The sequence below is a fragment of the Mercenaria mercenaria genome, chromosome 4, assembly GCF_021730395.1.
Source record: "Mercenaria mercenaria strain notata chromosome 4, MADL_Memer_1, whole genome shotgun sequence".
NCBI classification, from domain to species: Eukaryota; Metazoa; Mollusca; class Bivalvia; order Venerida; family Veneridae; genus Mercenaria; species Mercenaria mercenaria.
Genome location: NC_069364.1, coordinates 23804209 through 23820956, shown reverse-complemented (window position 1 = coordinate 23820956; position 16748 = coordinate 23804209). Strand labels below are relative to the sequence as shown.

General features: G+C 34.1%; 1 protein-coding gene across 1 annotated transcript; it reads right to left on the bottom strand.

The window, feature by feature from the left end:
* Positions 1-735: 735 nt before the first annotated feature.
* LOC123551244 (uncharacterized) lies at positions 736-7015 on the bottom strand. Its single transcript, XM_045340020.2, has 5 exons — positions 6732-7015; positions 4610-5222; positions 3920-4078; positions 1552-1831; positions 736-1355 (listed from the first exon to the last, which is right to left on the bottom strand). Exons 2-5 carry the CDS (start codon positions 5171-5173, stop codon positions 736-738), a joined length of 1623 nt encoding a protein of 540 aa, XP_045195955.2. The 5' UTR covers positions 5174-5222; positions 6732-7015.
* Between the last annotated feature and the right edge of the window lie 9733 nt (positions 7016-16748).

Here is a 16748-nt window from a genome sequence, read left to right as displayed (position 1 = left end):
TCTGGGTATCGGGTTAGTATTACATTCCATTTTGATATTAGATATTGACTGCGTCGTTCATACAGATTGGATCGTTTAACAGATTCCAATAATGTTTTGTTTATTACAGGAAAGTTCCTTGTGACTGTAATGCGCGCTCAGTTCCTCTAAGAAATAAAATGGCAACAACTAGTAAAAATGTCGCCGAGTTTAGACACAGAATTGCTGAGGGGAACTTTCAGAATTGGCTCAAAGCGTATTTAGTCATAAGCTTTGTAAAAGACGGCATCAAAACGTGCGTGTCAGAGAAAATCAGCCTGTGGTTTGAAAAGTTATTAAAAGAAATCGCTATATCTAAAGGGAAAGAAAAGGAAATTTGTACAGAATGTAAGACGCAAAATGTTCTGTATTGTTCAACAAAACATGTCTGCGTTAAGGACAAAACAATGCAGTGTCAGTTTCATAATTCTGCAGAGAAGAAGTACAAACCTTGTCCTAAAGGTATTTGTAACAGAATTAAAGACAAAATCAAAGCGTTCCATGCCAGTAAAATACCGTAATGGACTAACACACAAGCTGAAATATGGTGCCAAAATCCATGGGAGATAGCGAAGTGTTTTATGCCACCTAATGCATATTTAAGTGCTGACTCTGTTGATGAAACGGACCTTAATGGAATTTTGAGTGTCGTAATCAACCATAAAGAATTTAGAGATATATTTGATGAACGAGAATGTGAAATGGTAAGTCAAACTATCACTGAATTTCCCATGATTTTCTATGTGGTATGCCAAGACAGCCAGCCTCGCATGAGAGCGTTCCTTGCGGATGTGTCCACTCATCTAGCCCATCTAAAATAATTAAACACGACTCTCGACTTAGCACTTCCTCAACGACTTCGACAGTGTAAAGACTTGAATGGTCTAGGTGATATATTACTTGCTTTTGTATCATTTCTTCAATTTCGCATTCGGATTTACATGTGTCTCTAAGAAGAATAAGAAAGAAGAACTCGAACTCATGCAAAGTTTGAAAATCCTGCTCTGCAAAATAACTGTTTTTCACTGGTTGATGAGAATGGCACCATGTCACTGCTAGTCGTTTGCAGAAAACGCTTTTTCCTAGACCAGCGTCCGCAGTGACATACATTTCTTTACATCTTTCATGATTGTTGAAGAATATATCATGTAAGGATTCAATTTTCGTTCTCCTTTCTTTTGAGCGGCCTCGAAACATAGATGTTTGTACATCGGTCAACATCATTTTAGGAAATACATAGAAGCCAATCAGAGCGGTGTCGTTTTCTTCAAAGAGTGGTGATAACGGAATGGTACTGTGATGCTGCTTGTTGAACTTTAACAGATCTGACTTCATTTCTAAAAAATTTATACAGACGACATTAGCAGAGAAATGGTGCATAAAGATAAACATAGTATTACATTTCATTCCAGTTATCAATATGCCATAAATAATCAAATAGATAACAAACGTTAAGCGTTTCGACGTTTTAGAGGTAAACATTAACAATAAATGATATATAAATTAACAAACAAGAAATGATTAAATGATTACTTTGCTTAATTTCTTGGTACATAGTTTCTGTCATTGGCTGTGATCTTTGCACCACTGGTGCAGACGACAATCGTTGAATATTGAATAAAGCGTCTGCGATATTCTCTAATAACGTGAATATTTTGTCGAGTTTCTCCTGCTCTTGTGTCCGTTCTTCGTTCAAAGTTTCAATTGCCCGTTGCAGCAATCTCGTAACATTTTGACAAGTATGGGAATGTTTCACTTCTTGGAGAATGGTTGAAATTTCATTTGCCGAAACTGTCAGCTGTGCAGATTTTAACTGGAAAAAAAAACAACAGAATTAGTTGACATGCAAATCGAAAAGGACGTTTGTTTCTATTAAACGGTTACAGGTCAGTAGCCATGTATTAACAAAAATACCAACGATAATTGGAAAAAGTGGGTCATGGTGGACCTGGTATTATAGTTCGCTGACCTGAGTTTCACAGCATAAACATGCTTCATTGGGACTACAGGTTTGATAATTCAACATGATTCTACTGTTTTGCAGAAGGCCATCCAATGAGTTATTGTGATAAATTCTGTTGCAGATTAGATGATTTTCAACTGTTGGACAGCAGTTTCAAACAATATTATCAAACATATAGAGAACGCTAAATGAAGTCAACTGGAACCATATTATAGACACACACATCCTAGCAAGTTTTATGGTAATAAAGTAGATAATTGCTCATGTATTACAATTATCAGATCTAGTGATCTAGTTTTTAACCTATAAAACCAGTTACATGTACAAAAAACAATTCTAGAATTTAAGCAGCCAAATATTCTGATCAAGTGTCAAGGAGATCAGGTAGAAATTGTGGCCTTTTGATTGCTAACAAGGTCTTTCTATACTTAGTCTTTGAGGAAGATAATCCTGTTTCAAACTTGAGACCTAGACGTTATATACTAATTCTTATGTAAATCAAGTAGAAAGTAAGGTCTATGGCGTATTAACAAGGTTTTTTTTTTCTAATAAAAGTATCATCTAACACTTATAACCCCAGGAAACCATGTTTTGAACTTTCATCATGTGTGGCCTGGAAATTGTTAATAATATTTTCCTACTAAGAAATTCTCGTAATGAACCTAGTGACCTAGCTGGCAATCCCAGATAAACCAGTAATACTGTATTGAAGGTAACATTCTGACCATGTTTTATTACAACTTGGTCAAAATCATTACCTTTAGAGAGCTAAAAATCATAATGTTGACGCCACAAGGCGCACAACGGACACAGTGCGATTACACAAGCTCATCACCTCGAGCTATAAGTGCGTAGATGGACTGAAAATTCAAAATACAATATACTGTTGCTGTACTAAAGAGGCATTTACCTACAATAAATAAGTAAAAACATATTTAACGTTGTTTCTATATAAAGCGGCAAGACAAGACATAGGGCCGGAGTACTGTGCAACAAGTAAAGTAAAAAGGACACCCGCCCATACTCCCCGCTCATACCTGTCACATTTCACGGGTTCTTTCTTCGTCAATAATGGCTGGCCAATAATAATTTTACGTGCTGGTGGCGGGTCGGGCTTAGGCTGAGATTAACATTCCAGATTTGGGTATTATTCAAGTCTCTTACGAGCACCTGGGAAGAACCACGGACCTTCTGTAGACCAGCTAGATAATAACCGTAGAACATTCTGTATTTCTAAACATCTTACGAAATACACAATGCATGTAAACTATGTGGAATACTAACGAATCATTATATAAATACGGTAATAGACCCAATATCGGCTTTGTTTGTGCTCATTAAAACACACGAATATACCGCTTTAAAGCGACTAACCCATACATTGTGAATTCAATGTATTTTAGATGAAACATACTGGTTGAACAGTCTATAGTTTCTAGAATTACGGGAACTTTCGATTTTTTGCAGCTTTTCTCATGAACCTTTATAAATCGTTACAACGCTTTATTTTGTAAACACTGATGAATATAGAACAAGACGCGACAGTATTTTTAGAAGCTATCATCACGTGGGCAGAAAACCAAAGTTTGATGGGTCAATTTTTATACTTGTCTACCAATATTAAGGGTTTAGGGAAGTCAGCACGATTTACTTTGCCATATTTAGGTAAGAACCACAACCGAGAAACCCTTATCAGAAATTGTAGACGGATGTTTTCATCTTAATTTTATTAGCAAAACTACGATTTTCAACAGATACATTGTAAGAACATCGAATATGCAGCATATAGGTGAATATAGCAAAAGTTTGATTTTTTTTCAAATCTGGCATCACGATGTGTGGGTTACTCGCTTTAAATACACATTTTCGTCCCAGAAAGATTAGATATATCGAAAAGACTTCATGACATACATAATTTTAAAACATTTGATCACAAACCTTTCCAATTTTTTGTATAGCTTCCTTGGCTTTTTCATAAGTCCTCAGGTATACGGAGCTTGATAGGAAGTTACTCAATGTGTCTATGGTGCCATTTAATTCTTCAGTTGTCAGAAGAAGTTCTGGAGCGTGCCTCACCTTATTCACTAATTCTCTTACCTGAAATTTTTTATTTCCACGAGAATGAAAATGGTGTAAATGTTTAACTTATATCTAACAGACAAATACATTAACACTTAAACAGTAATAGTTACGATAAAATATATTTTTGGAATAATACAAAAAAGCATAGATATTCAATATTCGTTCTACTTCAACAATGTTTACATATATTATTACTCTCTCTCTCTCTCGCCCCCTGTCTCTCTCTCTCTTGCTTTTTATGTTGGGTTAAGATTCGCACCGACTTAATTTAGGACATAGAGGAACATTTCTAGCTGATAAATATTATTGTGAAGGAAGACGCCATGTGCCAATCCAGGCATATTCTCAGGCATATGCGGGCAATTAAGTAAATTACACTGTCCTCCCAGAAGCCAGGTAGGTTGTCCGTATGTAATCATTTACGCTGAAATAAGTGTTAGTTAATAAATTCAGTTAAACTTCTTAAGTTTAAGAACATTTGAAGTTGATATTTATATTTTACCAATCAATAATTTAAAAGCTGTATTCAGTGAAAGTTTGACTTACCATTTCACATTCTTGTTCTTCAAATATATCTCTAAATTCTTTATGATTGATTACGACACTCAAAATTCCATTAAGGTCCGTTTCATCAACAGAGTCAGCATTTAGATATGCATTAGGTGGCATAAAACACTTCGCTATCTCCCATGGATTTTGGCACCATCTTTCAGCTCGTGTGTTAGTCCACGACGGTATTTTACTTGCATGAAACGCTTTGATGTTGTCTTTAATTCTTTTACAGATACCTTTAGGACAAGGCTTGTACTTCTTCTCTGCAGAATTATGAAACTGACACTGCATTGTTTTGTCCATAACACAGACATGTTTTGTTGAACAATGCAGAACATTTTGCGTCTTACATTCCGTACAAATTTCCTTTTCTTTCCCTTTAGATATAGAGATTTCTTTTAATAACTTTTCAAACCACAGGCTGATTTTCTCTGACACGCACGTTTTGATGTCGTCTTTTACAAAGCTAATGACTAAATACGCTTTGAGCCAATTCTGAAAGTTCCCCTCAGCAATTCTGTGTCTAAACCGGCGACTTTTTTTACTAGTTGTTGCCATTTTATTTCTTAGAGGAACTGAGCGCGCATAACAGTCACATGGAACTTTCCTGTAATAAACAAAACATTTTTGGAATCTGTTAAACGATCCAATCTGTATGAACGACGCAGTTAATAGCTATATCAAAATGAAATGTAACACTAACCCGATACCCAGATCTAATTGAAAAATTAATTCATTGTCACTGGTTTTAGCTGTCACCAAATATAATTATGTTAATTATGGTTTGTAATACCTAGACAGCTTATGTATAGACATAAAATATTAACATTCCCAATGATCCGTCATGAATTACTGAAGACAAAGCAGTTTTGACCACAATATCAAAAGTTAAATCAAACAATATAATGCGCATCATATATTCAATCTATTGGGCAAATATATCGACCCTAAAACAGTAATTCGCACGCAGTACTTTAGAAGTTTAAGTATTAATTTATTTACGGTAACTGCTCATGGCTCATAAATTCATACATTTTCTTTTAAAAGAAATATTTTAGTTGATTGTAAAAAGTTTAAGTTTCCTTTCACACAATTTTAAAACGATACTGGCATCACAAAGTGCGATTAGTTCAACATTGTTAGCATTATATTTAGCATTTAATATTAGTCTTTATAAGACACGATAATGATTCATAAGCGACTTCCACAAATTATACATTGATGAGAAATACGTAAAACAATAATTCTTGAAAAACAATGCTGAAAGAGAAACAAGGAAACTCTACTGGCCGATCAACACGGCAAAAAAAAAATTAAATAAATAAATAAATAAAAACAGAAAAAAGCAAAACTGTTGCAGGCTTGGTTTGGTTTAAATTTATCGAGTCTAATCATAGGCATGTTATCGTCCATTGTTAGCACTTAATTAATCAGTACAGTATATAGTAAATGGGTGCTGGATTTATTTTTTGGTACTGGACTGTCTATAAATGTTTTTTATAATATATATCATCATTATTGACCAAACAAATGCGCCGAATGCCTATGATACAGTGTACTTAATCTTTTTCAGTTTCCTCTTTCTCAAATGATTTTAACAAGCTGAACGTTTTATATTACATATAATCCACATATTTAAGAATACAAGACTGTTTCATTTTGATATTAAATCACAAATAACAACTGAAGCACTCCACATACAAAATGTTTGGCTTGTGAATAGAACCGCAGGTCGATAATAAAACTTTTAACACATGATATTCATTATCTTCAAATTATATATTTCCGTCACATTATAGCAACCAACTTAACAATGAGATACGTTGATGCTCGGCAAAATCCATTTTCCTAATGTGAATTGAACTGGAGATATATTGATCATATTTCGAGGGCTCAGAGCGAAACTAGTCTATCTGCTTCTATTTCTTTATACACTTAGACTAGTTTCGCTCTGAACCCTCGATTTGTGAAAAGGACATATCGACTGATCATCGAAAAAATAGAAACAGAGATAATTGAAATGACCTTCGTATAAAAAACAAATTACATCCATGCGCCAATCAATGCTGATACACATAAAATCTGACTATATGTAACATAAATAAATAGAGAAAACCTGTATTTGAATAATAAATCCACATGTTAATCCATTACATGGAAACTGTAATACATGTTCAGAATCAGATGTAATGTATGTTAAAACAGTGCAACAGGTTTTTACTATTTAAACTATGATTAATATGTAGAACGCTATCCGCCCTTTCATGCGAATCAAACGATCAAGAAATATTATATCCTATAACTTTTACACATGTTAACCGTTGTATCGTTCTTAATTAATGATATGAATAGCTAAAGAGATATTTTATAGAGTTTGTGAAACGAAATATCTGCACAAAAGTAAACATTTATACTCACAATATGCAATGGCATTGTGAAAAACATTCCTGACCTCATTTCTCTTCCAACTTTCTGTTTCAAGCGTAAGGAAAGTAAAAGTAATCAGATACATAGATAATAGGCAAACAGCCAAAAGCTATAAATAAAACATATGTAAATATAAAATATCATGAGGATATGGAGGTCCGCTAGGGCCATCGTATTATCTCATTGTCAGCACTTCGTGCGAGAGCAATACAACGTGATGGTGATATTACAACAGAAACACATCACAATAATGATAAAGCGTTGATACAGCTTATATCAGCAAGAAAAAGGATGTTGCTAATTGCACGGTCACTATCAAATATCCTTTTCGCACATGTAACGTAATAAACGTATTAGCGTCTGATGGCCCTTTCAGGCTTCCGTAGAATCGACATACATTTTGACGGGGTGACCACTGCACGTGAGCCCTGACTATCGACAAAATGCAAATGCAACTTTCGTTTTCAAATTTAGCCTGTCTACTTTCATTTTCTTTACTTGAAGGTCGAGTGATGTCATTTTCTGTGTTGTCAAAAACATACCTTTGCCTGGCGAGATTGCATGGAAATATGCCCGGTGTCCTATTAAAGGATATCATCGCACTTTTAAAACAATGCTATTGCAAAATAATATTATTCAATTGTGCTCCTGTAACATGGCGTGGTCAATTTGTTAGTGACATCGCTTCCGTATCAATAAAAATGCATTATAGAGATAGAAGGCAGACAGGTCTTACAAATTCCATACTTTTCAGTTTTCACACGATATCAAATTGTACAAAGATAGCGATGCACTATCCAGTAAAGCTGATTACATCAAAATGTATGAATTAATCTATAACAATCACATAACACAGCCAAGAAAAGTGCAGAGACAATTGAAAGTGCAACACTATTACCCCTATAGTACCAGCTAAAGTGGAACACTTCAATTTTAAAATAAATATTAAATGAACTGGTCAGTAATTATGACAAAATTGAGTCGAAGCACGGGACGTCACTTTTTTCCACTGCAAAATGTATCTAAAAGCAAAAGCTGTCTTGGTGTTCTTATTTTTTCATGATATCAGTGAAAAGAGTTATATCTCTCTCGTTACCTAGCATAGCATTCTTGGTTTAACTTAGTCTTTTCATGGGATTTAATGAAAAAAATCCCTAGCATTGTTTTAACTGGAGCTAAATAAGCAATGAATAACCGCCCGCTTAGCTCAGTAGGTAGAGCATTGGTCTTGTATAGGTAGAGCATTGGTCTAGTAGGTAGAGCGTTGGTCTAGTAGGTAGAGCGTTGGTCTAGTAGGTAGAGCATCAAAAAAATTGGTCTTGTAGGTAGAGCATTGGTCTAGTAGGTAGAGCGTTGGTCAACGGATCGCGGGGTCGTGAGTTCGATCCTATGTTCTCCGTGGCTATTTGATAAACGGCATTGTGTCTGAAATCATAAGTCCTCCACCTCTGATTCGTCGGCAGTTACTTGCGGAGAACAGGTTTGTACTGGTACAGAATCCAGGAACACTGGTTAGGTTAACTGCCCGCCTTTACATGACTGAAATACTGTTGAAAACGGCGTTAAACCCAAAACAAACAAAACAAAATAAGCAATGAACAGAGAATGAGCTCCATGATTCCAACATGAACATTGAAAAGGGGGAATGGTACTTTGTCAAATTTAAAGATTTGCTAATGTTATATCCCCAAAAATAAACTTGAAGATATTTCAAATTTGTTCATCTTTTTAGAGCGAAAAAAATCGTAGCGTTACCATGACGTCGCAAACAGGACCTTTTTTCGCGCTTTTTACGCCCGTTAATGGTAGCACTAAAATGGTATAAAATCATAAAAAGTATTTTTGGCGTCAATGCTTTAGATTTATATAAAACGACAGAAAAAGCAATTTTTAGTGTCTTTAAACATAAAAAGGTTTTTTCTATCCGAATTTTAAGGGGTGCGAAAAAATTTTTGGTTGTTTAAGAAAATTCAGGAAAAAACGCTTCGACCCAAATTTTGCAAAAAAATGGCCCGTGGAATTTTTGCCAAATTTTTTGTAGAAAAAAATTCATTATGTTTTATGGCTGTGCCAAAATAAAAAAAAATTTCCCCGAAGCGTTTTTCTAGTAAAAAACCGTTTGAATTAGGCATTTTGGAAAATAAAAACGTGTTTTTAAAGACAGAGTAAGCACGCAAATTTTTATTATTGCCTTTTTTTACACCGTGGCTGAAAAGATGGTGCTCTCCATACATATGTGGAACTATGCTTTCTAGGCCTGTATTTTTTCAGCTGCTCCTTTTGTTTGTTTGTTTTGACAGCGTATGTGAATTTTTTAAGAATGAGTTTTCATTTTTTCTTTAATGATGGAAGGTGACTAATCTTTTCAAGTTTTTTCCCTACGATCCGTTTTGTATGTGCGCATCTAAAAATTTTACAAATGTCAAAATTAACTTTCCCCCTTGTTTTTTTTCGTTGCGCGAGTATGTCCTCTATAATTTTTTGTACTCAGTCCAGAATTGTTTGCTCTTTTAAATTTGAGCACAAATATCGGGCTCCATGTTTTTACAGAATTGCCCCAATTTTTTTGGGGCATTGGAAGTTTGACCTTTTTTAATGTTTCGTGAAACTTTAAAATTTTTCACACAGTTTTTGTTTTTTCAAACATTAATATGTTGCAACAAATTTTTTATTTTTTTAAAACTTGAACCCAATAATAAAAAATTTATTGACTTTTTTAAGCCCGGATAGATGTGATATTAAGGAGGAGGACAATTTGCCCTTTCCCAGGAATACATAGCATATCCAATGGTCAAGGGTCAAAAAAATTTTAATTTTTAAAAACGAAATAACATAATAATTGACAGAAAATCAATAAAATTTTGCTCTTTTTCCTCTAATTTTTTAAAAAATTATTTATTTATAGCGTCTAGATAATTATCACTACCGGGTGTGTTAAATTTGCTTTATATTATTTTTGATGTGTTTTTATTTTATTTTAAAAAGTTTTTTTGAAACAAACAATTTTTGATGGCAAATTTTTATTTTAGATAGATTTTTGTATATTTCTTTGTACTAATTTACGGATTATCCCATTTTTGTTTTCATGCAAAAAAATAGCCAAGGGAGACAAAAAAGATACTGTTTAAAGTCGGTGTATATACTTTTATTACAGAAAAAAAAACCTAAAGTATAGATTTGTCCAGCATGTGTTGATTGTCGGAAATTATCAGTAGCGGGGTTTTTCGGTGACCTGGAAAAGGGGCATAAATGCGAGTTGCGGCTTATATGGAAAATTCCAAATGATTTCTATTATTGTTTGTTTTGTTGATAGAATCTGTTTTAGGGCCCTTTCAGATTTCGTTATGTCGGGCGGTAGAAAGTTACTCCGCTTTGGCTGTTTTTTTTTAAAAAATTATAAAGCTTTTAATTTTAAAGACTTATTATACAGCCTTTCATTAAAAATTATTTTTCTAAAAACGTGTAAAATAAAAGCTCAGTACATTACCCAGGATCGGGAAAGATTTAGCTTTTTTTGAGTGTTCTTCTCTAGGTATACTGTATTTTCTTTTTTGGCCCAACATTGCAAACTTTAATATATTTTTATTGAATTTTAGAAAGACAATATTGTAAACAACCCGCGAAAAAAACGGCATCTGGCGAAATTCATATTCTATATCTTTATGTCGTCATGAAAAAGGAAGGGACCCCTGCCCGTGGGCATGTTTAAAATAATAATTTGTGTTCTTCAGGCTTTTTTCCCCGCCTGTGCAAACAAATAAAATAACAAAATTTTAAATGAAATGAGCCGCGCCTTGTAAAAACCCAAACTACGGGGTTTTGCAGTCTGGTTTAGGATCCCCGCTGTTTGCTAACGGTTTTTAAAATTTCAATAGGCTTTAAAGCGAAAAAAAATAGATCCGACAAGCTGGCAAGCTGGTCGGATAAAGCTAGTCGCAAAACCACTATTTGGTTTTTTCATGGCGCGTCAAAAAAACATAGTTAAAACAGGGAGAAACGGTACCATTTTGTAAAGTTTTGAGTGTTTCTTTGCAAAGTACAGGGGAATCTTAAAATTCAACGTAACATCCCCAATTTTTAAAATTCGTTGGGACTGTTGCAAAAGGAAAAAGCGAAATTTTAAAATGTAACTTTTTAGGGGTGCTCGTGGGTTTATTCACTAGATTCTCACTGATGGGGACTGTAAAATTCGAGCCCCCCACCCGAACAGCCTTTTATGTGGAAACTTTGGAGTTTGGTGGAGGTTTGGGGTTTTGTATGGTCGTCCCCAGGAACAAAATTTTAAGGAAAAAAACCCGCCATACGGGTTTAAAAGGGTAAAAAAATTTATTCAGAAAAATTTAAACAACTTTTTTTAAAAGCTTATTTCTGTGTACTTATTTTAAATTTTATAAATCGCCTTTAATTGTTCTTAAAACAATTTAAAAGAAAATTAAAAATTCGGATGAACGGCGGAAATGTTTGATTTTAATTATCCTGCTACCCAATGCAGCTGCAACGTTTATTAATAATGGTTCGTAAAATGCCTGCATTTTAGATTTTACATTTTAAAAGTAGTACACTATATAGACCATATTTGTTTCGGAAAAAAAAGGTTTTTTTAGTAAAATCTTTGTTTTGAGTTTAAAGCCATTTTTTCAACAGTTTTACGTCATATAAAGGGTGGCTGTTAACCTAACCGTTTTTCCCGGTTTGTACCCGTCAAATGTTCTCCCAAAATAACTGCCAAATTTCCCCCCCAGAAACAGGGGGGGGACTAATATATCAGACACTGTCGTTCACAAATAGTACGGAGAACATAGCCCGTCCGAGGGTCGAATAGCGCCCCTAATCCGTGACAACGCTCTAACCCATTGAGCTAAGCGGGGGTGGGGGGGGGGGGGGAGGGGGGGGGCTTCGTAAAATTTTTTCCGCATATTTTGAACCTTTTTCAAAAACATTTCAAAAATGATAAATCGGGCCCATTCTTTATTTTTCTTTTTCCGTTTATTATCACTCCCCAACTCCCTTTTTTTCAAAAACTTAACTTTTTTTGCCTTTGAAATGTCCCATTTACGGACTTTTTTAGAGAGCAGCTGAGTTTTAAAAAAGGTGCATGAAATGGCTATGAAATGAACATCAAGAACTTCTGTTTTTAAAAGTAGCACTTTTTAATGAAAATATTTTGGATTTCTGCTGTTTTGAAATGTGTAATATTTTTTTGATTAGATTGAAATATTTTAAATTATGTCTCATAATGCTTGTTTATACGTTTCCGGGAGGTTATGAAAGCCATTTTAAAATAAAACAGTAACGTTACATAACGATTACTGTCTTTTAACGACGCTGCGAGTCAAATTCAAACGGTTTTAAAAAAAAACGCTTCGGTGAACTTTTTTCTATTTGGATAGAAATTTCAAAATAATGATTTTCACATACAAAAATTTGGCAAATTCCAGGGGCCCAATTTTTTTCAAAAAAGGATCAGAATCGATTTTTTCCCGAATTTTTTTAAAAAACCCAAATGTCTTTTTCGAACCCCTTCGAAAAAATTCAGATAGAAATACCTGTTTTGTTAATATCACTAAGAAATTGCTTTATTCGTCGTTTGTATTAATCTAATGCATTTACGCCAACAATACGTTGTAGTATTGGTTTTAACTATTTTTGTGCTACCATTAACGGACTAAAAAACGCGAAAACGGGTCTGTTTGCGACGTCATGGAAGCATAGCAGTTTTTTGTCTAAAGATGATGATTAATTGGAAATATCTTCAAATTTATTTTGGTAAAAGCAAACAGCAAAACTTAAATTTTTACAAGTACCATTCCCCCTTAAGTCATAAATTCATTTCACTGTAAATTAAGAAAGCATTTTAAAAATCATAAAGTAGGCATGCCCGTCATGGCAATACAAGCGAGTTTAACTAATAGGAAAAAATACGAACACACACGTTTTAAAGATCTAGTTTTCGTGCAAAAATTATCGATTTTTAAGTTATTATTCCCCTTTTTAGCTTAAACAATTTTGCAACGCGGGTGGCCAAAATGACAAGTTATTTAAAGATTTTTATCCAGTTTTAAGGTCAATTTCAAGTCATTTAGGCCTATGTGGTATTCATTAGCCACTTCCCGTACCTCTATTTTTTATGCCATTCGGGTGTGTACAGTACTCCGGGCTCCATTTTCCCAGATCGTGGCAACAAAAAAAAAAAAATTTTTTAAGGCACAGTTAAAACCCGTCTTTGTCAGCCAACAAGGGAGGGGAAAAAGTGGCGCTTACAGCAGGTTGGCTGCTTAAATGCAGGTAAAATTAAGAAAGAATGACCCTTTTTGGAAAAAGAGACACTGGTGCTTTGACAGGTGGCTTGTTATAGAGGTGACCGCTAAAGCAGGTTTTACTGCACCATGTTTCTTTCTTGATTACTGGCACACTATTTGTTATGGAAACGCGTGAGAATTATTTGTTTTTACTAATTCCTACACTGAATTTGTAACGCTTCACACGAGGTAAACTACCATAAATTTTTTTATTGCCGAGGTGGTCTGGGTGGGATCCCCGGCTCTGATATCTTTTTTTTCCTGATTTTGCATTTTTAAGATAAACTGAGTACATCTAGAAACGCAACAGTTGGTCTACAGTCAATATTTTTTAACCTGATAATTGACAAGAAAACTGCATTTACTTGATTTTTTTTCTTTTTTCTTTGTTTTTTCTTTCTTTTCTTTTTGGTTTTGGTTTTGTATTTGGATGATGGTCGGGTTTCTACACGATTTTACAATACTGCTACACAAAATTCAAATATACATGTACAAGGAAAGTATGAAAAAATCGAGGGTAAAAACGGTGCATTTCTAGATGTACTGAACATAGTTTGGAAACAGAAACAAAAGACATTCCTAGGATTCAGATAGTCCAATATCTGTTAAAATGTATGACTAGATGCGTATTCCTTATGTAACACCAAAACCGAACGAATTGCTTACTACGCATGTTTTTGTTCATGTATTATCTAAAAAGGTTGATATTCAAACCTAAGTTATATCTTGGAATGGGATTCCAGCCTAAGCAATACGTTTGGCAGTAAGATATTCTACCTTATCTATCTTTAGATTCTTACGATCAATCGTAATATTTACTTTTAAAGCATTTCGTCATAGACTTTACCTAAATAGAACATATCCTCGCTATAAATATTAAAAGGTTTTTCATATCCGATTGCACAGCCCATGTGTCATGGAAGTTGATATGTACAACCTGTTGATATATGTATTATACCTGATGAATAATGCATTTTCCCGTTACTTTGCTCCCTAATCACGCCATGTACCCGGATAATCTTAACTCTGTTCAGCGACCCTAACTCAGTGCCAACATGGCGGATGTAAAGCCGATACAACTTTGTTTTCTGTATAATTACGATGTATAAAGGAATTTTCTGTTGTTATATCTATCTCCATTGATCAAGTATATATTTATTTCAAAATGTATCATGTTAAATATATCAATCCTTGTGTTTTCAGGTGGACAAACGACGAACAAGGCAACTTTTAAATGAAACTTTTACAAAAAATCTTTAAAAATACTTCTAGGGCTTTTGATGCCTCGATATTTTGTTGTTTGAAAGCAAAGATATACTTGCTTTATAGGCCTGTTTTACACTATGTTGTTAACCCACTACATGTTGACCCCCAATACATGTTCAAATGTACTGACAGCGAGGAAAAGGGATAAAACCTAACTTTGATTTGATAAAAACCGAACTCGGGTTTACATGAGGAATGGATAAAAACCTAACTTACACGAAATTGCGTGACGGAATAAACACCAACCTGACTAGTATTCTTAGAAATGAATAAAGTTGGACATTTTACATGGTCTGATTTTGTAACATTATTTTATAAGCGGTATTGCTTCGTCATTAATTTTACAAGAGTTATAGTATGCTATTACAGTCACAATATTTTTTCATAATTTTAATATTATGCAAATAGAAATTTTTGAAAAAATTGGATAAACCCTCAAAAATAACTCCAGTATAAAAGTCAAATTATATATTTATATAAGAAATTATTTAATACCACCGATGTTCGAGTTCTGTAGCCCTCAACCCTCTCTCCCTCCCCTCTCCGCTCTCTCTCTCTAAACCACCACACCCACTGTTTCAGAAAAATTGTGTTTTTTAAAATTCTTGTATATCTTTATAGTGAAAGAGATTTTTTTAGGTGCAATGGTATTTTTGAATTGTTAAATTGGATTGATTTATGTTTAAATTATTAAATATGTATTTTTCAGACGGTAAATAGGGAAGGTAAAGTGTGTGTGTGTGTGGTGTGGTGGGGGGAGTGATGCATGGACTGACGGGAAAAGGGTGTGGGTACCCTTACATTTTTCCGTGTCCACGGACACTTAAAAAACCCACTTGTCATAGTCAAATTTCACTTGCTTGATTTGTAATATTAAAACCTTCATGAAAGCGCAAATAGACTGGAGATCGAGTTCTTTATTTAGGAAAAAAAAAATAGAAAGCATATCACAGTAACTGTGGTAAAAATAAGCTGTTGAAATATTTGCCTTTTAACGTTATAAAAGTGTCTGAAATCGCGTAAGCAGTGTTCGGGATCTTTTGGGGTCATGCCCGAAACACTTGCCCACGCAAGGGTGAAAAAGCCAGATGAATTCAGAGAAAGACTCTTAAAACTTCCGACTTATTTTAGTCATACTTGCGATCTCTGTGTGCTTTTGTTTTTAAATTTTTGGCTGACTACTGGCTCAATTTTTCCCTTTGACAGTGACTTATTGTCTCAGCAGTTGGAATTCTACTTACAAACTTGTCATAATACTTTTTTTAAGTTGTTTACGTTTCTGATGTCTTTAAATGTCCTTTTAGTTCTCTGTGTGTAACCTTGTTATCCTTTTTTAGTTTTAGTTACAGAATGCTATATGTGATGATGCAAATATTTTTCTTCAGTACTTTAAGTAGTTCTTTTGTTCCCTTTTGCATGTATATGATTTCTTTTTTTATGTTTTTTTTTTAAATGCTGTTGTAAAATGTGACTCTTCTTAGTTTTGTGTATGTCAGCTAATCTTTTTTTTTGTTGCTTTAAATGTGCTAAATCTGTATGTGGTAAATTACTTTTTCCTTTTATTTTTCAAGTACCCATGTGCTATTTTGTTTTAATGCGCTGTAATTACATGTATGTGATAATTTGTGATTTGTTTCTTTTCTACTTTGAGCCAAAATGCTTTATTGCTTTAATGTGCTTTAACATATTTGCATTTTATTACAGCTGTTTTACTTATGTTGAGCTTATTTTACTGTGTTTGTCGGAAAATAGATTTAAGCTAGCGTTATATGTTTATACTTATCCGACGTTAAATAAATCTTCTTGTATCTAAATTTTTCTTATTCTATCATAGTCACCGAGTTACAGTGTGGCGAGACCTAGGGCAAAGAAACCCCTTATCTTTATCACCTCCATACACTTGAAGCAACACACAATCTAAATGATATTTGTTTTTCTCATTTATACCGAAAAAAATATGCTTGTCCGCGGACACACAGAAGAATAATGCACTTGTCCGCCGGCAAAAAATCATGAGTCGGATAAGTTGGACATAGGAATCCCACATCTCTGCAGGGGTGGGTAGATCAAAGAACTTCGACCATCAACAGTCCATTAAAAAGCACAAACAGCCGTTTTCGTTGGTTAGGTGTTTATCCATT